General features: G+C 42.9%; 3 protein-coding genes across 7 annotated transcripts in view; 1 reads left to right on the forward strand and 2 right to left on the reverse strand.

Annotated features, from left to right (window-relative positions):
- Nucleotides 1-22,901, reverse strand: part of LOC144007821 (dysbindin-like) — a 40,409-nt gene that overhangs the window by 11,758 nt on the left and 5,750 nt on the right. Inside the window, exons 1-2 of one of the 2 annotated variants that reach the window (XM_077507728.1) lie at nt 8,646-8,852; nt 1,550-1,662 (exon numbers count right to left, since the gene is read on the reverse strand). In XM_077507728.1, the coding sequence (XP_077363854.1) occupies nt 1,550-1,553 (4 nt within the window). In that variant the 5' untranslated portion in view covers nt 1,554-1,662; nt 8,646-8,852. Of the gene's footprint in view, nt 1-242; nt 347-1,549; nt 1,663-8,645; nt 8,853-22,901 lie in introns of those variants that run through there. The other variant, XM_077507726.1, reaches the window with a different exon arrangement.
- atxn1a (ataxin 1a) overlaps nt 1-22,901 on the reverse strand; it is a 67,172-nt gene that overhangs the window by 6,865 nt on the left and 37,406 nt on the right. For 2 of the 4 annotated variants that reach the window (XR_013280385.1, XR_013280380.1), the window contains 3 exons: nt 9,612-9,657; nt 1,550-1,662; nt 243-346 (listed from right to left, as the gene is read on the reverse strand). The gene's annotated coding sequence lies outside the window, so the exon portion shown is untranslated. The remainder of the gene's footprint in view (nt 1-242; nt 347-1,549; nt 1,663-9,611; nt 9,658-22,901) is intronic. The other 2 variants (XR_013280381.1, XR_013280382.1) reach the window with 2 other exon arrangements.
- Nucleotides 8,163-22,312, forward strand: LOC144007819 (E3 ubiquitin-protein ligase MYLIP-A-like). The gene is made up of 7 exons (XM_077507723.1): nt 8,163-8,391; nt 9,974-10,164; nt 18,285-18,470; nt 18,745-18,942; nt 19,048-19,212; nt 20,111-20,531; nt 21,124-22,312. The coding sequence occupies exons 1-7, from the start codon at nt 8,305-8,307 to the stop codon at nt 21,313-21,315; spliced, it is 1,440 nt and encodes a 479-aa protein (XP_077363849.1). The 5' UTR covers nt 8,163-8,304; the 3' UTR covers nt 21,316-22,312.

The raw sequence follows: 22,901 nt of genomic DNA on the forward strand, positions 1-22,901 counted from the left end.
TAACTATATCGCATATCGTATGTTTTCGCAATATCGTACAGACCTAATTGTTATTATTATCACGATTATTATCATTTCTTTTTATTTTTGAATATTTTTATATTTTCATCTACATTTATATATTATATTATGTATTTATATGTATATAATTTATATTTCTTAATATTTATATTTGGATTGTTGATTTTTTTTAAATATCTCATTTTGAATCTTGATGCAAACGGTCCATGGAAGTGGCTCACTTTTGTTTCCTTTCCACGATGTTGACTCGTGTCGGTTGTTCTCCACGTTGGCCCAAAACTTGTTGCCAGGCAACGCGGCAAGACATCCAACACGCTGACGCCGCCTGTCGGTCAACATTCAAATGAGTCTGTGTCATTGTTAAGCATTCATGCCAATATCATTGAAAATGTGAATTTAACATGAATTTTCTCAATTGTCAATATTTGCATTTTAAACACATACTTTAAAATGCACTGTCATTTAAGTGGATGTGTTTTTAGACACACTTTCATCTTCACATTTTTTTAATGCAATCAATAATAACTGTTATTTATTTTATAATGTATGTAATTAATTTTACACTATTTTTTTCCAAAACGAATTTGATTTTGTTTTTTAAACAAAATCCTTTTATGCAATATTGAAGATGACGGCGGGATTGAAATAGATCTATGTCGCCATCTAGTGGCTGAAGGGTGCATTGCAAGTTCATTGGACCTCATTCAATGCCATTTTAACTCGATTGGTTTGTTGTATCAAGTTTGAGTGTGATTTAATTCATCTTAAAACAAATTACAAGCCAATGAAGCAAACAGCATGCAAATGTAACAAATTGCGTTGTTTACCCAAAATGTCGGCTAAAAATAGACTTCATTTCCCATTCCTCATACTAGAAATCAAACATTTTGTGCATGAAGAAAAGATACTCGGGGAAACGAGGACAAGATAAATGGAGTGCGCAACGTTTCAATGGGTCCCACTTTCAACCACTTTGACAAGTAGCAGGCCTGGAATCGGATGCTTTGCTGCTTCAAACCAAAATGGCCGCCTTCCCGTTAAGATTTGAGACGTGGCTCGTTATTCAGACTTTTTCTTTTTGGTGCATCCTGTTATGATTGCCAAGTCCACCGCAAATTACGTGCCATTCAGCAAAAGTGCCGACAGGAAGACGAAAGAAAGAAAGAAAGAAAGAAAGAAAGAAAGAAAGAAAGAAAGAAAGAAAGAAAGAAGAAAGGGTTGCCTGTTTTGTGTCAGGCCACGCCCTCCCTCCCTCCCATCTGAATTGCGCATGTGCATTTCCTGCTCCATTTCTCCCGAATGCTGAAGCAGTCATGAACGTGGCTGCCTTGTATGGAGGCAGGAAGAAAAAAACCAAACAAGCAACCTCCATTTGAATGCATGTGCGGATACTGGATGTCCCCCTTCATCGCCATCTTATGATTCGGGGTCCATTTCAGCGGAGTCAAAAGCGAACCAGCAAAGTATTATTGTAGCTATGTTGGAAAAAAAAAAAAAAAAAAAAAGTGATGGAGGTGAGAAAATGTACCCATGAGTCTTTGCACCTCAGCCAATGTGTCGTTAGCTGGAAACGTGTCACTGCTTACGACGACGACGCTTTTTCAGCTCTCCTGACATGATTACCTTGGAATTGCAATCTGTCTGAAAATGAACACACACACACAAAATATGAAATGCAATTAGCATCAAGTTTCAAGCCAAAATAAAGCGCTCACTTTTGTCCAGGAAATCGGACAACATCTGTCGGTCGTCGCATGACAGCAAAATTGCCACGTTAATGTTACACAAACACAGATTATTCAGATTTTTTATAGAACAATTAAGTCATCATTTTGGAAGAAAAAAAAGTTGCCATGACATATTTATATTGCTACATTTCTCATACATTTACATAATTTCCCACCCCAAATTCTCGTATTTTGTCTCCTGATAGATTAGCGATACGTCTACACAAGTATGTCAATATTTCTAGTGACACTATCATGGATTTATTGTTCATGACTTATTGAGCAATTACTTGGCGCCCCACTAGGGGGAGCCCCTCGTGAGAGTGGCGGGGAAATGGACGCAAGCCTTCAGGCAAAGAAGAATACTCATCAGCGCACTTTGACTTGCATTTATCCGTCCAGCAGCGGACTCACTTTTGCAGACGTTTCCATGAAAAATGTGGATTATATCTTCCATTTGAAAGCGTCTTTTATGTTTCGAATTTTTGAAGCACACAATTTCCGAGATTATTCATTTCATTGGATTTAATATTTAAGTCATTTTCTTTATTTACGTTTGCAATGTCACACACAAAAAAAAGTGTCTGACATTGTTGCATGTTTCCATACTATTTTGAAAAAAGATTTCTAAGAAGAAATATGCTGTCGTCATAATGTCACCAGAAATTTGGCATAAAGTTACAGGATAAAGCAAAATGTCGTGTTTTCCCTTCCTTAAGCGCTTCTGCGGGCCGTGAAAGAAGTCAGGCCTCATCTGCCCAAGACGTTTAGCCCCGCCTCCACGGCCCCTCCGGCCGGCCCTCCCCCAATCGTGTCACTTGACTCGCGCCGTCCTCATCACGCACGCACTATTTGCGCTGATGATTCTGGTGTCCTAAAAAATGATTTGCATTGTTCCATATTAAAAGCGAGCATGCGGATGACTGCCAACACATGCCAGGATGAGCGGGAAACAACCCCCCCCCCCCCCCCCTTTATAGCCGCCATTGCGATTATATTCTAATTGTCCATTGCTTTTTGTGGCCTAAGGCCAGCTAGCTTTCCGCTACATGAGTGGATTAGCATCGCTAACCGGAAGGGTGTCCAGTTACACAATATGATTAGATAAGAAGGCAGAAATTCGTCTGCAGCGAACCGAGTAAACACACCATGGAAAGCACATTTTTGATGATTCTTCACCTCAGAAGTCCAACAAAAAGTCAGCAAATGACAGACTGACGATGTTTACATGCATTCAATAACCGAATATTGACAATATTCACGTAAACGCAAGCAAAAACCCAAATTGAGGCCAGAATATTTCCTCATATAAACGTGATCTGTGAACGCAACATTGGTTCTGAACGTGCTCTATTGGCAGCGGCCATCTTGCGTTGCCATGCGTTAAGCACGCCTAACTTGAGTACATTCGATTTCTCCTACCGCATTTTGATGTTATTTTCTGTCTCAGCAGAAGTGAACAAACCACAATTATTACGAATTGATAGATTATGCATCGTTAAAATGTTATGAGTGATTTTAGCATCATTTCGCTTCATGATGGAGCAGTTCAAATTTCTCCAAACCTTTTATTCGGAGCGTTCAAATGTACGAGTAATGAAGATGATATAATGGCAACTGCTTGAGGGCCTGCAAAGGCTCCTTCTAAATAAAGCTTCAAAGAATGATGCTATTGTACACAGACACACGCACACACACGAATGTTGTCCACCATCGCAAGTGGCCTGCAGCAATCATCCATCGTGTTACGCTTCGTCCTTCAAACACGTCAACAGCAACAAACAAAATATCACAAGTGGGAGCACGACGAGCGTTGTAGAGGTCCAGTTCTTTATACTGCAACTCGTTGCATTTGTGACGGTCAGACAAATAATACCAACATTACAAGCACAATTAAACGCTTTTATTGAATAAATGCGCGTTGACGCCTCTCTCACACCGTGTAGAAAATTTTGCCTGAGAGAGGGACAAAAATGCGCAAAAATGAAACATGAATTGTGCTCTGAGACCTTTCCGGAAAGAGCGGCTCATAAAAGCACGTTTGGGGGCTCGTCTGGCAGATGATTAGCGGACGTCAGCACTATGTTGACATCTTAAAGGGCTCACGTAAGCCATCAAACGTGGCAGACAAACAAGTCACAGTTGTCCGGTTCCCAGAGATTCAAACGTCCTCCGCCAGCTGCTTGGGCAGCTTCCACTTGGCCTCCCCTTCCTTGCTGCTATCTAGCAGCACAGATGCTAAAGCTAACGCTAAATCTTTAGACCTCTTGGAGGTTGGTTGATTTCCCCCCCAAAATTGTCCAGTTTTTCAGGTCTTTCTCCCCCCAGAGTCTTTTGCCCTCTTCCACTTCCAGTTGTGCGAGTCGTCTCCTCCTTTGCCAGCATCTCAATATGAATGACAGTTTTTCCTCGCCAAAAGCACGGATACTTTAAGGATGACTTGGGATTGGCCCTACGTCTGGCGCTTGTCAATTTTTCCAGTGACAGACATGTAGGACACAAGGATTTGTCGAAATACACCTGATCTTAAAAGACTGGTTGGCCTCCCAACCAGGAAAGTGTCAGGAAGAGCTCTCACACTTCCACTTCCAAGATATTCAAACACCCTTAGTGGGTTCAGAATCCTTCCACTCAGCCCAGCAGCACAAATCGGGGACTAAAGTTAGTACTGTAGTTGATTGGTCGACAAAGACGAGGAGGCAATCAGAAAGCTTTCAGAACATGGTGAGCCAGAACTCCAGAGGCTGGAATACGCTCCTTATTGAAAGGTGCGTGTTCCTCGACAATTTGTCCATCTTCTGAAGTTCTGTTTCTTCAAGACGGTCTGAACAGGTTTATTTGAGGTTCTCTAGTTGGAGAGAGCCAAATGCTCAGTCTTAAAGGTTGGTTGTTCTCCTTGCCCCAAAAGTTCTTTCTTCTCCAGTTGTGTGTCTGTTCAGGAGTTCTTTGCACACTCTTCTGCATCTTCACCTTTTGAGTGAAGCTGAAGAACCCTTCTTCCATATGAGAGCATCTTCAAGACCAGACCGGTTGAGATGTTGTCAAAAAGCCTGTCAATCCACAGTTCTCCGCTTTCGAGAGAACCAAACGCCCTCCGCCAAGTCCTTGGTGGTCTCGGAAAGTTTCCACTCGGCCCGGTAACGCGAGTCTTCCCCTTCTTCACTGGCATCTACCAGCTCGATGCGCAAGGAGGTGTCTTTCTCCAGCAGCACGGATGCCAATTCCGACGCCAGCCTGGCGCTCGGCAACCTCGGCGAGGAGCGGGAGGTCCCTCGGGACGGGGCGGGGCCGCTTTTTGCCCCCTTGCTCGGGAGGTCCTCGCTATCCCGTCTGGCGTTTCTGTCGCGTGAGGTCAATGACCTCGAGGGGCTCTCGTTGGCTGAAGGCTGCTTGCCCGCCGATTGGGCCTCCGAGTTCTCGCCCGGCCTGTTGAGTGACAGACAAGGGGGCCAGCGGAAAGCCAGACACTGGGACATGGCAAGCCACAGGTCCTGAGGCCGGAGAAGACCCCATCTTGGAGGTTGGGCGCCCCCCAAAAAAGCATCCGGCTTCTCCAGGTCGGCAGACTCTTCCTCCTCCGTGTCTTCATCACTAGACAGAAGTTGGGGGTCCTCCTCAAGGCTGAAGGAGGTGCTGAACCCCCGACTCCTCTTCATCACACTCGCCGCCGCCGCATCCGACGAGGATTCATCCGACCCGAGAGCCGACAAACGTTCTTCGGACTGGCTGTCCTTGGGCCGCGGATGCGAGGTCGCAGCCCTGGGGGCTTTCCTCATGCCCTCGCCGCTGCGCGTTCACTTCCGGACGGACGGACGGACGCAAGCCAAGAGTTGACGACAACGCCATCAAAATAACAACGGGAGCGGCGGCGGCGGCGGCAGAGGCGACCGCTCGGCTCGCGTGACACTTTCTGACATAATCCGCGCTCGCAGCGAGCGGCCAGCGATGACGGCGTGATGTCATGCGGCGGCCACACACAAAAACAAACACGCACACACTCCCAAAGCGCACGCATGTGTCGAACGACGCTGGAGCGCCCGCGAGGGAAGTGATGATGCCACATGGCATGATGTCACACGCGGCCGAGCAGCAGCCGGCCGGAACGAAAACAGTCGCATGAATTTCGGCGACCTACATGTGCAGGAGGCGGAGTCCGGCTGGATAAACATCTCATGAAGGTTCCAAGGCTTGCAGTCATTTCCAGGTTACGGATGTTTACAGTGCATTTGTTTCCTCTGCAGCTGCATAAGAATTAAAGCAGCATCTCCTTGCATATGGAATCTTTGGTCTTTACTGTATCTATTCTGTCCCGTTGTGTGCTTGGCATAAGAGTGGAAGTCGTCTTTTGTCTACCCGAGCTTAAACAAAGTTGTCGACTCTTAGTAAGAATTAAAGCAGCATCTTCTCAAGCTGTTTGGTCTCCTAAACATGAGAATGAATTAAAAAGGCGCCTTTTTGGGTATGTCGCTTCAGCATAAGAATTAAAGCATTGTCTTCTGTTGTCTCTTATGTGCAGTTTTTGCTTGTTAGCATGCGCATGCTAATTTAACATGCTAATGCTAAGGTAGCATGCTAATGCTAATACTATTTTAGCTTAGCATGCTAAAGCTAATTTAATATACGTTCTAATTGGCATGAAAATACAAGTCTCATTTATGGACAGTGACTTAAAAATGCTATCCTAAAAAAAAAAAAAAAAAAAAAAAAAAAAAACATAACATAACCAAATAAGAGTAATTTTTATACCATCAGAGGTCAATATGAATAAATGATTTATTTGTTTGATCATTTCTTACACCGCATTTTAAACTATGAAAGTCGCAGAAGTTCCCCGTAGGAAGCCTGCCTTTCATAACGTTGCGTGCATCAACACATAAAATTGGAAAAATTTGGCGGCTTTTATTTTGCCCCCCACAATCCAATTTTACAAGCCAGCGTATTATCTTTTGGTTTCAGTCCATCTGTGCTTGTTAGCACGCCGGCTCGCTACAAAGCTAATCTGGTTATATAACACGGGTGCAAGGCCATGATTTGACTCAATCCTGCATTTTGAGGGCGTATTTGTGACAGTCCAACGTCCATCTCGGTATACGCGAGTATGCACAGCACCATCCTCCTTGCGCTTCCATTTATGGACACGGCAGCTGCGTTTGGCTCGATTGCTCGCCTTCTTGCGTCAGCGCGGGGCAAAATCAAACACACGAAGAAGCCGTCGCTGATTAACAAAAAACTTGGCCGCGATGCTGCGGTTAGCTTAATGGTTAGCTTCATGTCAACTACCTGGTCAATCTGGTCCGGTGGGCAGCTAAAGTTGACATTTCAGACAATAATAATAAACGTGGAGATCGTAGGAAATAATCAACCGACCTGACCTGTTTTTCTCGTTGGCATAACAATTAAAGCAAGTGTTGTGTCTCCTTGCCCCGGAAAAATGAAACATGCCACATATTGACATACCTCGGCTTAAGAATTGAAGTTGCACTTTCCATCTCCTCTGCAAAGTTATATCAAGCGGTTAGTTGCCTGTTCAGCATAAGAATTAAAGCTGCCCCTCCTCACATTTGTTGTCTCTTCCGCATAAGAAATAAAGCAATGTCTTCTTGCATTTGTTGCCTCTTCAACATCAACAAAGCCATTTTCTCCTTGGCATGAGAATTAAGCATTTTTTTCCCTTACAGCAGAAGAATTAAAGCAGTGCTTCCTTGTATATGTTGCTTCATATAAGGCCTATCTCGCCTGCTTAACCAGAATGAAGGCAACGTTTTCTCGTTTTTCTGCTGTCTCCTCCACAAGTGGAAATTTTGTTGGTATTTGCACTTTCTTAACAGTGTAGTATTTGTTTACATTTCTTTTCCTATGATCACTTTGTGCACTTAAGAACGTTAAAAAAATGGATGAACACTGATAAAGAATTTTCTGTTTATCAATTAACTTTGTCCTAATTTTGTCCTTTAAAAAAAAAGAAAGACAAAAAGGTTGAAATGATACACGCTAGATTATTTTTTTTTAAATTTTTATTATTATTATTTTATATTTATTATTTATAATACATATTATTTTTTTCATTATATACTGTTTTCTTTAAATTATACAATAATTTTCACAAAGTATCTAACGATATCGGTATCGGTGATACTGGCCTGCATTTACTTGGTATCGATCCGATATCGATACCAAGTAAATGAAGTATCGCAAACAACTACAAGTGACTTGAATAGGAGCAGGTTGAGTTGATGGAAGCGAAAATGCCAGAAGAGGGCGCCATCAACGCTTCACCGTGGCGCCCCGACGCAACGACACTTCTGATTGGCCCAAATGGCCGGTAGGCTACTACAACGAAAGCATGCACGCCATTGGTCGGTCGGCGAGCGGGGGTGGGGCTTATGGCCGGCACTCGCGGATATAATCGCGTGTCAGCTCGAAGGAGAGAGAGAGAGAAAGCAAAAAGAAAGTGACGAGAGGGACTCGATGTCGGGTGGTTCGAGAACGCCGGAGGATTGTTTGAGTTGTTGCTTTGTGGCTGTTTGAGTGGAAAAGCAAAAAATAAAAATAAAAAATGCTTTGCCACGTGACCCGTCCGGACTCGGTGGTGATGGAAGTGGAAGTTGACGCCAAGGCCAACGGTGAAGACTGCTTGAATAAGGTGAGCTTCGTTCGAGACAAAAAAAAAAACGCCGTTTCTCTTCATCGGATCCTTTTTTCCACCAAACTCGACTTGTATCACAGTCCGAACGCGTGCTTGTGACGTTAATTGGCGTCTGGGTATTTACAAAAGTTCATTTCGCTCGTTTTTTATGTCCCTCCCTAATTGGACTCCTTCACGAAAAACAACAAGCACGAGTCGGAAGTTTTCGACATTCCGGGTGCGATAAACGTAACAAAAGTGAAGCCGCTTACCTCAAAGGTTACTCGAGTTCATTCTCGACGCCGAGCGCTGGACGTGACGTCACGAGCCTGTCCGCAAACTCGCAAGTTTTCGTGCACGAACGCTCACATTTATTTGATTGAAGTGCACTTTTCCATCCAATTCTTCTGTTCACTTTTTTGTGTGTTTCCTGTCGTGCATACGCCGTGCAAGTAGTTTGAACAACAAGTTTATGTAATTTGGAGCCCACCGGCTACGACTGCTGCTGCTGCTGGGAGGGGGGCGTGGCGTGGGCTCAGGGGCGGAACGTCGGAGGGAAACCCCCAAGGGATGAACACCCCGTGCAAAAAAAACCAAAAAGCCAAAATTACAAATCTACTATTATGCTTACACGTTATGAGACACGAGTGGCTGCACGACAAGAGTCAACAAGCAATATTTTTTCGAGAAATGATCATTATAGTGCAAGAAGGTCTACTATTATTTCAGAAATAAGTTGGAAGAAAGTGATGATTGAGGCTGGGATTTTTTATTTTATTTTGGTGGTGCACATAAAGTATAAACAAAATATACCCACATACAACAACAATAATAATAATTATTATTTATTTTATTTACTGGTGTTTTAGTGCAAAAGGGCTGCTATTATTCAAGAATGAAATTTTAAAGTGTGCACATCAAAGTATAAACAAACAAAAAATACCCACACAAATTCGAAATAATAATAATACATATAAATATTATTTCATTTTATTTACCTGTATTCTAGTGCCAAGGGGCTACTATTTTTCAAGAATTACATTTGAAAGGGTCTGCACAAATCAATAATAATAATAATAATAATGTTTAATTCTATTTACCGATATTATAGTGCAAAGGGGCTGTTATTATTCAATAATGAAATTTTAAAGGGGCAATTGAGCCTGAGGATTTGATTTTTTTTTTTACGGTGGTGCACATATCAAAGTATGAACGACAAACAAAGAAAAAATACTCACACAGACTTTTCCACAATAGACCAACAGCACGCTCCGTTTACATTTGCTGAAAAAAAAGAAGACTTTTCAGATTACAACTGTAAAAAAATAAATAAATAATACAATTATGAGTGTATACTTTTGCCTTAATCTACTTGAACTACAATATAATTTTTTTTTATATGCTGTAATTGTTTTTTGAAAAAAAAAAGTATATTAAATAATTTCATATACTTTTTAATTTAAATGTAATTGTCAGCTATAGGATTTGATATATTTTCCAATATTGCATTGACTTCGAGTGTGCGCGAAAACGTGTCGTTTGTCTTGTCGGCGTCTGACGCATTTTCTGCGATGTTGTTTTTGCGTGCTGGTTGTGTCAGGTGTGCAGGAAGTTGGGCATCATCGAGGTGGACTACTTCGGCTTGCAGTTGACGGGCAGCAAAGGCGAGAACCTGTGGCTGAACCTGCGCAATCGCATCGGCCAGCAGGTGGACAACGTGGCGCCGTGCCGACTGCGGCTGCGCGTCAAGTTCTTCGTGGAGCCTCATCTCGTCCTGCAGGAACAAACCAGGTACATGCGCACCTTTTCCACTTATTTCCTCCATTTTGATCATTGGCAAAGTGGCATCTTGCCAAATGATTGTCCTCCATTGCTCATCGAAAATGTCTTTCAATGCATCTGGTACGCAAACGTGGAACCAAAAGTTTCACGTTGATGTTAGCCTGTTACTGAGGCTAGCATGCTAGCGAATACTTTTGATCGGCCTACTTTTCGGTGAAGGGGAGCAACATTTGATTTTTGAAGACATCCGTGATGTGATCTTGAGGCAAGCCAACTTTATTGATATTTATTTGATTGACAATGCAGTTATCGGCCATCCTCGTTTGCTCCAACGCCACGAAACGCCCTCCAGTAACCCGCAACGTGCGCTCTTCCGGGGTTACTGCAGGTCAGTGTGGTGCTGCAGCTCTTTGGATGGCAGCCCACGCTCCCGCCCACTTTCTGCAACCTCTATCACTAAGCCCCTCCCCCAATTCAGGCTTTGTGACTTTGACATTTTTGGGGCGGCCACTCGGGGAGACGTCGCAACAGAAGCCAGCAGGACGTTTGTTGTGGTGGGAGTTGATGTCGCTGTGCACATTTTTTGCTCGGGCAAATACAAAGAAGCCTTCTTCAGGACCAAAATAAACATGCAGGTGTTTTGGTTTGGCTATGCCTCAATTTTTATTCATTTAGTTAAATATTTTCTTCAATGAAATGGTGCAAATTTTTTCAGCTTTTTTTTTTTTTTAGATCAAAATTGGGTTTTGAATTTAAAAAAAACAAACTTTAAAGCTATGCATATTCTTTCACTTTTAAACTTTTTAAATTGACATTAAAATATATTTGTACATTTTTAAAAATGGAATCCTGAAGTTTTGTTTTAAGTGTATTTTTTAAAAGTTATTTGAATTGGCATTTAAATATTTTTTGTACATTTTTACAAATAGAATACTGAAGTTGTATTATGTTTATATTTTTAAATTATTTGAATTGATTTAAATATTTTTGTACATTTTAAAAAATAGAATATTGAAGTTTTATTTTAAGTTTAATATATATTTTTCAAAGTTATTTGAATTGATTTAAATATTTTTGTACATTTTTAAAAATAGCGATCCTCCTTTTTGCCTTTCATTTTCAGCCTGAAAAGGTTTCCAAATGAAACTAACAAAACCACCTTGAAAACTCATGAAATTCAAAAAACAAACAAACCTCAAAACGAATGAAAAAGTAACTAAAATGAAAAATTCCCAAACTATGATGATGATAATAATAATAATAATAATACACACAAAGCCTACTAAAACTTAGTTTGCCAATTGTTTCTCATTTTAGTCAATATTTTTTTTCTTTTTATGCTAGTTTGATTGTGACTGCAAAAGATGCTTCCAAAGAATTATTATTATTTTCTTTTAACTAAACTCGATAAGACATCACTTGTAGCAAAAAATGCAAAGCAGCCCTGCGTGAGGCTGATCTCGTTCACTTGGATGATCAGGAAAAACTATCGATGAAGCTGATGTGGCAAAACATGATGAACCGGTGTGATAAAAAAAAAAAAAAGTTTTTACATTTATCCAATTTATGAGTTCTGTTTTATAAATTTCGTCATTTTAGTTTGTAAAATTGTTCATCCATTCTCTCCGATTATTCCCAGCGAGCAATCTTTAGCTCCAGCTTCTGTTTGATTCTTTTTTTTTTTTTTTTCACCACAAAAACAATCCATGCAGTGCAAAGTGCTCCGTCCAAATCCCGTTTCTATTTATAGCCGCATGCAAGTGGGACTCGCAAGCACTGAGTCAGGAATTGTGCTTGTCAAGGCGCATTAGTTTTTGAGGGTCTTGCGTGTTTCTTCCCAATCTTCCACTCACTATCTGTTATTGGACATGAAATATTCACAATATTCGCAGACGCCTTTTGGAACCCATCATTTGTTTGAAGTCTGATTCCTTTTCAAATGTGACTTTGCACAAGGAGTCTTGCTTTTCAAGCCGTCACCCTTGACCTACTTCATGCACGATGGCCTCATCATCACAAATCTGGTATGCAAAAGGCGCCCGGGATGAATCCATGCGTGCACACGTAGGGAATGTTCAACGGCTGTTTTGCAAACATTAACGAACAAAATGAGGAAAAACGGGGCCGTGCATGCGCGTTCACGTGGCATTGTTTACAAGCGGGTAACATGTTGGTGCGGAGCTCAGCAGTTTTGCAACGACACCAACCAAAACAAGAAAAAGAAAAAAAAAAGAAGGTGACAAGTTCCAGACTCGTTCTGCCTTCGTCATCCTCATCCTTCTTTATAGGCCGTATTTGCGTTACGTAACCTGCTGCACTCACGCAACGGATTATGTAAGGCGACGTTGAGCTACGTCACGTACGGCTGACGGGCTCGCCTCCAACACGCCCGTTGACGTTGTGGGGAACATATGCCAGCATGCATATGGCACCTTTTTATTATTATTATTATTATTATTATTAATAGTAGTAGTCTGGAGATAGACCAATTTTATGTTTTCCCCAGGGCCGATACCGATGCCGATTATTAGTAGTCAAGGAGGCTGATATTTGAAACCGATTTTTCGTTTTTACTAAAAGGGAAAAAAATACAAACTCCAGCTCTTATTTTATTTTTCAAAATGTAGACTTTTTTTTTTTTAATCTTAAACAACAGACTTCATTTTAAATTTCGAAAAAAAACATATATATATATTTTCAGAGAGGTCCCAAAGTTATCAGTAAGTATTAAAAAAAAAAAAAAGTTAAATGGAAACGTAAACAAGTAAATACCAGAGATCTCTAGTTTTCTACCAGAAATATTTTTCCCAAAATTTAAAAATACTTGAAATAAATACCTGAGGGGGAAACAAAACACAAGAAAAGCAGAGGTTTCCCAGGGTCAGCAGTATCTGTTATGAAGTTAACTGTAAATTTAAATAAATGGTTGTCTGGGATTTAAATGGCTTTAAATTGACCTTTTTATTGTCGTGTCCATCAGATTTTGAGAAAAAGGTTGATACCAATATTCGCCAAAATGCCCAATAGTCTAATAATAACTATCATTTATTCAACAATTCTTTGCAGTTGACAGGCTGCATCAAATGCTCTAGCATAAAAAAAACATCTAAATACGTCTTTGGGACAATATTTAAAGATGGAACGAGCAAATGCGTTAAAAAGCATCTTGCGTTGTTTTTAGCACTCCTTCATTAGCCAGACTTTAGTTTATCATGCTTCAGCAGCCATCTTTTTTTTTTTTTTTTTTTCTTAAAGAGCCCAGCTCCCTAAACGCATGAAATGGGCTTTCAACTTCAAGGGTCTGTTGAAGAAGTGAAGTGAGGACATGGAAACCTTCCAGTGGTGAAGTTCTAAAAAAAAAAACCAAATGCTGTTGTTGTTGTAGTTAAGCATCTTATTTGCGTTTAATCTGCTTTTCTGTGGTGTGGACCAACAAACAGACTTGTGTCATTAAACTTCAGCTGCTGGGGGCTGTTTATTTATTTATTCCTCCCTTTCCTCAGTCATATTTGATTTAGTTAGCACCGGGTGCAACAGCAGGGCATGGGCACACGCTTCAATTTTTTATTTTATTTTTTTAAATAAGTATTTAATGTGTTAACCTTTCTATGTTTGTTTAAGTTTTCTTGTTGTTTAGCCACGAGCTAAAGTTTAACTATGGAGAAATCTTGAGCCATTTTTTATTTTTTTTGGTAACGAACCACAGGGCAGCCGGTTGAAACATGCATTTGTATATTAAATATTATAAAAATAACAAATATAAATAATTAGAATCCATTTTCTTAACCGCATAACATATAAATAAAAAACAAAACAATAATAAATATATAATAGTAATAGAGAGCTGATGAATCTTCTTCGCCTGAGGACTTGCGTCCATTTCCCTGCCACTCTTATGAGGTGCTCCCCCTAGTGGCCCACCAAGGAATTGCTCAATAAGTCATGAACAATGGGAGCCGTTATAGTGGCTGTATATTCACTCCAAATATTGCAATACTTGCGTGGGCGTATCGAGAAGCCATCGGGAGACAAAGTATCACCATTTATCGCGATATCAATATATCATCACACTCCTATTTAAGATCAATAATTTTCATGATTGATATTTTAAAAAAAGAAACTTGTTTGCCATCTGTGCACAAAGCGGCAAGAGCCATGCGTTGAGAACGTCCGTCCGTCCGTTTGTTCAGTGCAGGCTGCCAAGCGAGTTTACTGGAGTTCATTGACTGCTAGTAACCCCCGGCCGGCATTTGGAAAGCAGCACAAGCCGCATTGTTGGGACGGAAACGCTTGCGGCTGATTGGCTGCGAGCGAGTGCTGCGGTGTTGGGTTTCACTTTTGTGTGGGGACGTTTTGTTCTCGCCATCCCACTCGGGCTGGAAGACCCCAAAGTGGCACAATGTGCTTATAGAGCGAGACACACTGGGAAGACTTTGTTTCCTTTCCTTTCCTTTAGTTTGGTCGTCCCCTCCTAAGAATTTGTACAAACATTTTGCTTTTCTTCTTTTTAACACATGGATGACTTTTTTTAAATCCCTATTGATTATTCAATCGACTAATTGGATTAATTTGAATGTTGTATTCATGTGTATTACAAAAGTGTACCCCCCCCCCCATTACTATTTATTAACTGGTGATTTGTGTTTATTTCATACTTCGCATCTGTATAGTGATTAAAAAAAACAAACAGAAGATTTGGAGACATTTTAATAAAAAAAAAAAAAGATGACAAACAATTAATCGATTATTAAAATACTTGCCGATTAAGTCGATAATCGATTACTTGTCGATTTAATTTTGACGGCTCTAATCTTAAGAAAAGTTTAAAAAAACAAAACCACTGATCAAGCGATGTTATGTTACTCGTATGATGACGAGCGAAGATACATTTAATTAAAAAAATTTTGGACTAATTAAGTCATTCAAACCCAAAAACGTGTAAACATGTTTTTTAATACTTTGTTCGTCACTCCCAAAAACGTATTTACATGTTTTTATGTTTTTTCTTTATGCAAGAGCATACAGAAGGCTTTGATGCAACTTCTGACATGAAGAGGTGGCTTAAAGCAATAGTAGTTATTACAAAAACGGCCTGCAGGTGGAAGCAGAGTATAAGAGATCAGCCAAGGGCCATATTGCAACAAGCTCTTTTTGTCTTTTTGTTTTCACCAGGAAGGTGAATATTGATGAAACTTAGCTATATTCTGATGCTAATTGTTGTAAAACGGAATTTGGTAGGTTCCATGTTTTAATAGCAATAGAACACAATAATCTGTGGGTCTTGCAAAATCAGTCAAAATTCCGTAAAACAGCTGGGAGCGAAGGGGGTTGCTTCAATTAAAATGGCTGCCAGTGAATGAGTTAAATGGCCTGCCGAAAACCGTTGGAAAACAGATGTCATGCTAGCTGCACAGTTGTTGTTTTTCCCGCCGAGATATGTTGGTAGCTCGCACAAGAAAGAACCGCCGGGTGCCGCGAGATGTTTTTAGCTGCACACTGTCCTGCCTTTCACCAGCGGCGCCCTGCAGGAGTTTCACGCCGTCACCCGGAAACTTTGCCGACCAAACTCTCTAACGGGTTTTATTTACAGCACGGATCGTTTTGATTTATTTCTCCTGCCAGCGTGAGAGGCAGTTTTTGTTTTTGTTGTGTTTTGTGGCGCTTCTGTGGGAGAGTTCATAGTTTGCCCCGCATTCCGCCCCAGAGACGTCAGACTGGATGAGCTGTCAGCTTCCTTGCTGATTCTTTTTTTGTTTTGTTTTCAAAAATAATGTTTGTCCTGAGCCAAACAGCAGCACCTGCTGAGAGACGGGCGGGTACCACGCAACGACTGTGTACCGGCCTCGCTGCGGGTTACTTTTATTTTTATGACCGCCGGCAGGATGTTCGGTCACCGGTCGAGCGCCCGGCCGGTTTCCTTAATTTTGGAAGCTCGGTGATCGGCCAATTCCTTAAAAATAAAGCGATCTTTTCCACCGATCTCATCTCCCTCCTCAGAGGTCTGAAAAAGTCCTCTGCTGCCGAGATGACTCATAGGATTTTCATTTTATTTAAGAGAACGACTTCATGTGCAATTAAAACAACCCATTTGTACTATTTTGCCGATATTGTTCATTGTTTTCCAATAAAACAACATTGGAAGACTGAAGGTGTATGCTGCCCGTAATGAAAAAAATAAATAATAATCGGTATAAAGATCGGCGAATGGGCCGGAAAATTGTGATTGGCGCACCTCTTCTAGATTTGTTTTGTAAGATTACAGAAGCAACAGAACATCGCACAGTAGTAAAATGTGGTAGAAACTTTTCGATGAAGGTTTGACTATTTTGAACTTGATCCAAATTTGGGTCCTTTTGACCTTGGCGGAGGTCTGCACCAAGTACCTGTTGAGTACGTTTAAACAGGTGTTGGGAGGGCTCAATAACCATAAACGGACGCAAAGTAAATGTGATTTTGAGTTGATGGAGAAAATAATCCCTGTCAAAAAAGAAGCGAGGTTCCGTTGATGCTCGGTGACCGACGGTAACCTGGCTCCGCCTAAACTGTAGTAACCCCGGCAGGTGGCTTGTCCTCTAGTAACCCGAGGTTGGAACCCTGCTGCTCTCCAGTCTATTGTTTGCATCAGGTAGGTCGCTGCTGCGTCACATGACTCCTGCTGCGCCTGACACAATGGAGCAGTGTTTGCTGTGCGTGTGTGCGGAGGTTAGCCGGGCGGTCTACGAATGGGATGTTGGACACCATATCAAAGCAGAGTTTGCTACAACGCGCAGGTCGGCGGGCTACGCCGACAGCTGGTTATGCTCTGGCTTTATCGGGAGCAGCACTTGTAGCCGAAGTGTATTTGCCACCCCCCGGATGTTTACATCAGTCCCTGAAGACGGGATAAGGAAGCGCTGCTGACTTACTGTAGTCCCCCACGGACCACCTCCTCGGAAGAGACCGTAAAGAGACTCGAGCTATGTTTATGTCAAACTATTTAGTTGGGTTTGTCACGGTCAAACTTGATCTTGGAAACATTTTGCGCTGTTTCCGTCCTGTCTCAGATACTACCTCCAAAAGCTGAGACATTGCTGGATCGTATTCATTGCCCAGCGCTGCGCATTGATGGGGCGAGTTGCCTTCAAGTAGCACCATTCCGTACCATACCCCAATCAAAAGACACTTTTTTTTTTTTTCCAGCTTGCTGTCCTTTGTGAGGTTCCGATGCGGCATGAGAGAGTCGATATCAGGAATTTGCACGTTTCTGACTCTTTATCAGAGTTGTGGCACCCAAGATCCCATTGTGAAGTTTTACCCTGGAGGAGACTCGCTACCCGCACCCCAGAAATAATCGCTGATGGGTGGGTCACTTGGTCCTGTCTGGAAAGGACTGTCAGATCAACTTACAGCTCGCAAATGGTCCATACAACTTAGTGGCGGATACAAAACTGAAAAAGTGTCCCAATGTGAGTCACTGGTAGGCCTGCCCAACCTGATTGACAGTTCCAACCTTCTTAAGGTTACTGTGCCGTAGGTCAACTGCAGGAGGAGTTGCCGGCCAGGGTTACTTCAGTTCAGAGAGTGAGTGATGATGTCAGGACTATCAGTCAGGGTGTTCTGGTCTCCTGCTGCTTGAAGAATTCCTTACATCTCTGTGGACAAAACAATGGTCCGCCCCCTTCCCCGAGCCAACGTGTATTTTTCAGAGTAGTTGCTGTTTTCTTTGGCCGGGCCAGAACTCCGTGTTCTCGCCACGTTGGTTGTTCACGCCAAACAAACACAGCTTCTCCTCGTAACGCCGCCGCGTTTTCATCGAGATGAGTGGGCTGATATATTCCCTCCCGCAGGGCACTGTTCGTCTTCTGACAAAAAGTACGAATCGCTGGCCAAAACATTGTTGCCGGCAACTGCAGCGAGACTTACTGCCACTCTCTCAGCAGTCCCTTTTTTACGGGAACTTGTGATTGTCCCTCTTGCTGAGGCATTGAAAACAGAAAGTGAGTCATTGTCGATCCCGCCAGTTCCGCCTCATTATGTCCCAGTTTTCCCAGTGACTTCGCCGGTGACATTTGAAAATAGCGAACACAAAGACTTGTAGTATACGGAATGTCAAGTTTCTAGCGGTAACCAGTTCCCGTTTCCTCCACCAGACACATTTTCTTTACGCATGTGAAAGAGGACCTCCACAACGGCCACCTGCGCATGGGCTCGGAGCAGGCTGAGGAACTGAGCGCCCTGCTGGCCCAGGCAGAGTTCGGCGACTACAACCAAAACACGGCCCGCTACTGGTACTTGGAGCTCTGCGGCGAGGAGCCGTGTCCTGCCACCGTCAACAGGTAAAGGCGAATATAACACATATGTAACAAGTCCAAATAGGTCAATTGAGCTGAGCGTAAACCAATCAAGACGCAAGACGTCATGTCTGTGACGGCACATGCGTTTTGCTGCAATCCAGCTCCCTAAACCCTCAACCAACTATGACAAATGTCATCAAACTTTCTGGGAGAGCACATACACAACCAGTCGAATCCCTCCAAAACGACCAGAAACTACGTCTGCACTAAGGTCATGTTCTCCATTGTATAAATAACGGCCGACCTTTCATCGCAGCATCGTGTCCAGACACAAGGCCCTGGAGGGCTTGAGCCAGGCCTCGGTGGAGTACCAAGCCCTGCAGCTGGTCTCCTCGCTGGAGCACTACGGCGTGGAGTGGCACTGGGCCCGCGACGCCAGCGGCCAGCGCCTGGCCATCGGCGTCGGACCCGAAGGTATCGCCGTCTGTAAGGACGACTTCAGCCTCATCAACAGGTGCGTCCCAACCCCAAGGCCTGTTCCAACAACTGACCCTCGTTCAAACCAGAAGTCCGCTTTGAGTTTGACACCCCCGTGCGCGTGGTTCATTCCTCTGCGCAGGGTCAGCTACCCCGTTATCCAGATTGCCACTCAGTCGGGGAAGACCGTGTACCTGACCGTCACCAAGGACAACAACGACAGCGTGGTGCTCATGTTCAAGCTGATCAGCAACCGCGCCGCCAGTGGCCTGTACCGAGCCATCACAGAGACCCACGCCTTCTACCGGTAAGCGGCTCTTTTCGCAACAAATGTAGCAACTTTTGTCAACAAGACACCTAACGCCCAATTCACACTGACTGCGGAACGGACGTCGCAAGAATAGACCGCATTTGAGTCTGCGTGTCACTTCACACCGTCTGTGGTGCGGAACAGATGCGGCAGGTTTCTGCAAGCGTTTTATTTTTTCCCCGAACGGCATGCGGATTTTCATGAAGCTGACGAAATTACATGAGCCGGACAGGAAGTCGGGCGTCTCGCTTCAAGGTCAATCCGGTATATTTCAAAATAAAACTTTTTTTTTTTTGCAGCAGCAGCAGCATAGGAAGCGCATATGGTGAGTAATGTTAAGATGCTTCACTGTATACATTGCTGTAGCGTTTTGTATGAATAGCCGTTCTTTTGAGGGATAAAAGTGCAGAGAGTAACGCGCTAATTAGCATTAGCAAGTTCGACTGGAGTAGATCATGACAATTATTTGCTCATCTATAAAATGAAGCAGAAATCATCCATCCATTTTCTTGACCGCTTATTCCTCAGGGTCGCGGGGGGGTGCTGGAGCCTAGCTCAGCTGGCTTTGGGCAGTAGGCGGGGGACACCCTGGACTGGTTGCCAGCCAATCGCAGGCAGAAATTGTCAATCAAATCATTTTGAATCATAAATTGATTCTGAATTGAATCGCAGACTCTAAAATCGTAATCGACTCGTGAGACAGTCAAAGATTCCCACCCCTAATATACACGGTTGTTATCGTGTGAACTCAATTCTCCAGCGTGAACCCCCGGATGTCGTACGGAAAATGCACCGCGTCCGTTCCGCAGTCGGTGTGAATTGGGTGCAATGGCAGCCCAAGACATAAAAAGTGAATTTTCAGCATTTTGTGTTTTTTTTTTCGCATCTGCTTAAGGTGCGACACGGTGACCAACGCAGTGATGATGCAGTACAGCCGCGACTTCAAAGGCCACCTGGCATCACTCTTCCTCAACGAGAACATCAACATGGGCAAGAAGTACGTCTTCGACATCCGCCGCACCTCCAAGGAAGTCTACGACCACGCCCGCCGCGCCCTCTACAACGCCGGCGCGGTGGATTTGACGTCGCGCTCCGGGGGCGAGCGCTCGCCGCCGTCGCGCTCGCCCAGTCGCCAGGACGGCTCGGACGACGACGACGATTGCGGCAGCTGCCAGCAGAGTCGGGCGCTGCAGGAGAGGCTGCACAAACTGCAGGAGGCGCTGTTGTGCATGCTGTGCTGCGAGGAGCAGATCAACGCCGCCTTCTGCCCCTGCGGGCATCTGGTGTGCTGCCGGACGTGCGCCAACCAGCTGCAGGTGAGGCTCGAGGGCGCTCCGTAACAACATGATTCACGACCAAAGAAAGCGGTGCTTATCCAACGACGCCAGTGTTCATTTTGACAAGAAATTTGAATTTAGTTTTCGTTCTTGTCTTTTGACTACAAGTAATTAAAGTTTTAGTCAGAATGCTGAAAACATCCCACAAATGTTATTCAAATTTTTATTCTCCTCGCTTTTTTTTTTTTTTTGCCAAGAAACAACTCGCACATAATACTTCAGATTGACACCGTTCAAATTTCAACTTGCTTCAAATATTCACGCCTTCCGGGCTATATATCGTCTGATTCCACACAACTTACAGTACTCGCACAATTTAACGTTAAATATCAACTTTTCCCCATTCATTTTCAATGGGACTGACATTGAACTTTGTCTAAGTCCCACTTCCATACATACAGCTGCTCAACATTACCAGCTCGCTCCATTAAAAAAAAAAAAAAGACCATATTTGGACATTTATGTTTGTCAGAAAGCGCTGCATGAAAATGTAATCAATAAGATTAATTTGCCCCCAAAAACCCCCAAAGTGACCATATTTGGACATTTTCTTTTTGCCGTTTCCTGGCAGTTGTGTCCGGTGTGTCGCTCGGAGGTGGAGCACGTGCAGCACGTCTACCTGCCCACCTGCACCAGCCTGCTCAACCTGGCCATGGCCGACCAGCGGGCCAACCGAGTGGTGGGCGGCGGCGGGATCCCCGTGTCTATCTGTCGTGACGACTGCGGCGGGGACAACTACGACAAAATCTTCACGCACACGTGAGGGTTACCTCAGCACGACTTTTTTTTTTTTTTTTTTGGGTCCGTGTTCCGTTTCCTGGACTGTTGATGGACAAGCCACTCCCCCTCACTTAAGCGTGCGTATTTGTGCGTGAACTGCCAAATGTTTTTAGCCCTTGAATTTCGACGATCAGTTGAGCTGATACGTCACACGTCCCACCCCCACTTCTTTTTCGTTTTAGCTTGATTTCATTTGTTTTACTTTTCGAAAGCTTCCCAAACATTTTTAAACGAACTGGACATTTGTTTCACAGTGTTTTTGTTTGGTCTTGAGTTCATGTTTCCATGCTAACGAGGAGGCTTGGATAACACGTGCATCCAGACACTCCGCATTTTAGCACACCTTTTTATGTCGACGATTCTCCATGCCAAAGGACAGCGCAAACAAGACTACCTGCAGTTAAAACAAAAGCAAGGGTGGGCAAGCTGAGACCTGCGCGGAAAAACTCCCAATTCTTCACAATGGAGCATTTCAAAGTCAAAGTTTACGTTGAAATGATGAAAGCTCAAAACGGCAGGCAAATCTGCATCATCCCCCGAAAATGGATCCCTAAAAAATCAAGATGGTGGCCCGCCCCTGCTTTCAAAGCCTCCTTTGGCGACGTAGAACATTTCGAGTGACTCTTTTGGAAAGGGTACGAAGATGTGTGCAATACCTGCCTGCTTGTTGATTTCTTTTATTATTGTTATTATTTAAATGTCAACTATTTAAAAATGTACATTGTCACTTTAGCAAGGAAGCTGCATCATCACTGTTTTTAGTTTTGGCCTTAATGTAGCAGCACCACCGTCATCGTCTCCAACACATTTTTTTTTCTTTCTTTCTTTTTTCTTTCTGTTAAGAAGAAGAAAGTTAGTCGCCGCAAGGGACTTTAATTTTTCACAAGTAGCGATTTGTTTCTGTTTTCTGAAGCATTCGATGCTCTCCGTAGGATTATGATGCTTTTGACAAAGTATTAATAAAGTTGTTTTTTTATGAATACAAACTTGGCTTTGTTGCATTGAACACGTTATGGGTGTCATGAATTCAAAGAAAACAATGACATCATTTGCCAGCACGAGGAAAGCAGATGAAATATTTCAAAGCGGCTCGACAGGTTTTGAAGAACAAGCTTACTACGTGTCAAGTCAACAAAATACTCTTGAGTGCAGTATGGGGCCCCTGCAGGCTACTTTTTTTTTTTTTTTTTAATGGCGGAGGGGCCCCTTGCCAACTTTCAACTGCCCTTAAAAGGGATACTTGACTCATTGAGCTATTTTCAGAAGTAAAAAGTTGATATTTTGTCTGAAATTAATGTGGTGACTTCATTATTTTCCGTGTACAATTAATACCTTTTTAAAAAGTCATTTTTCTACCTTTCGACTGATGACATCACCTGTGCTGCGGAAGTAGGTCACGACCAATCATGACTCACTTTACTGACCAGCAGAATCTCAGCAAATGAATTTAATGTGAATTAATTAAAGTTCGATACATGTTAATAGCGTAACATGATATATAGATAACATATGAAATGTTACAGGCTATTTTTCAGAACATTTTTTTTCTTTGACATCACCTGCGCCGAG

Source organism: Festucalex cinctus, chromosome 19 (genome assembly GCF_051991245.1).
Source record: "Festucalex cinctus isolate MCC-2025b chromosome 19, RoL_Fcin_1.0, whole genome shotgun sequence".
Taxonomy (NCBI): domain Eukaryota; kingdom Metazoa; phylum Chordata; class Actinopteri; order Syngnathiformes; family Syngnathidae; genus Festucalex; species Festucalex cinctus.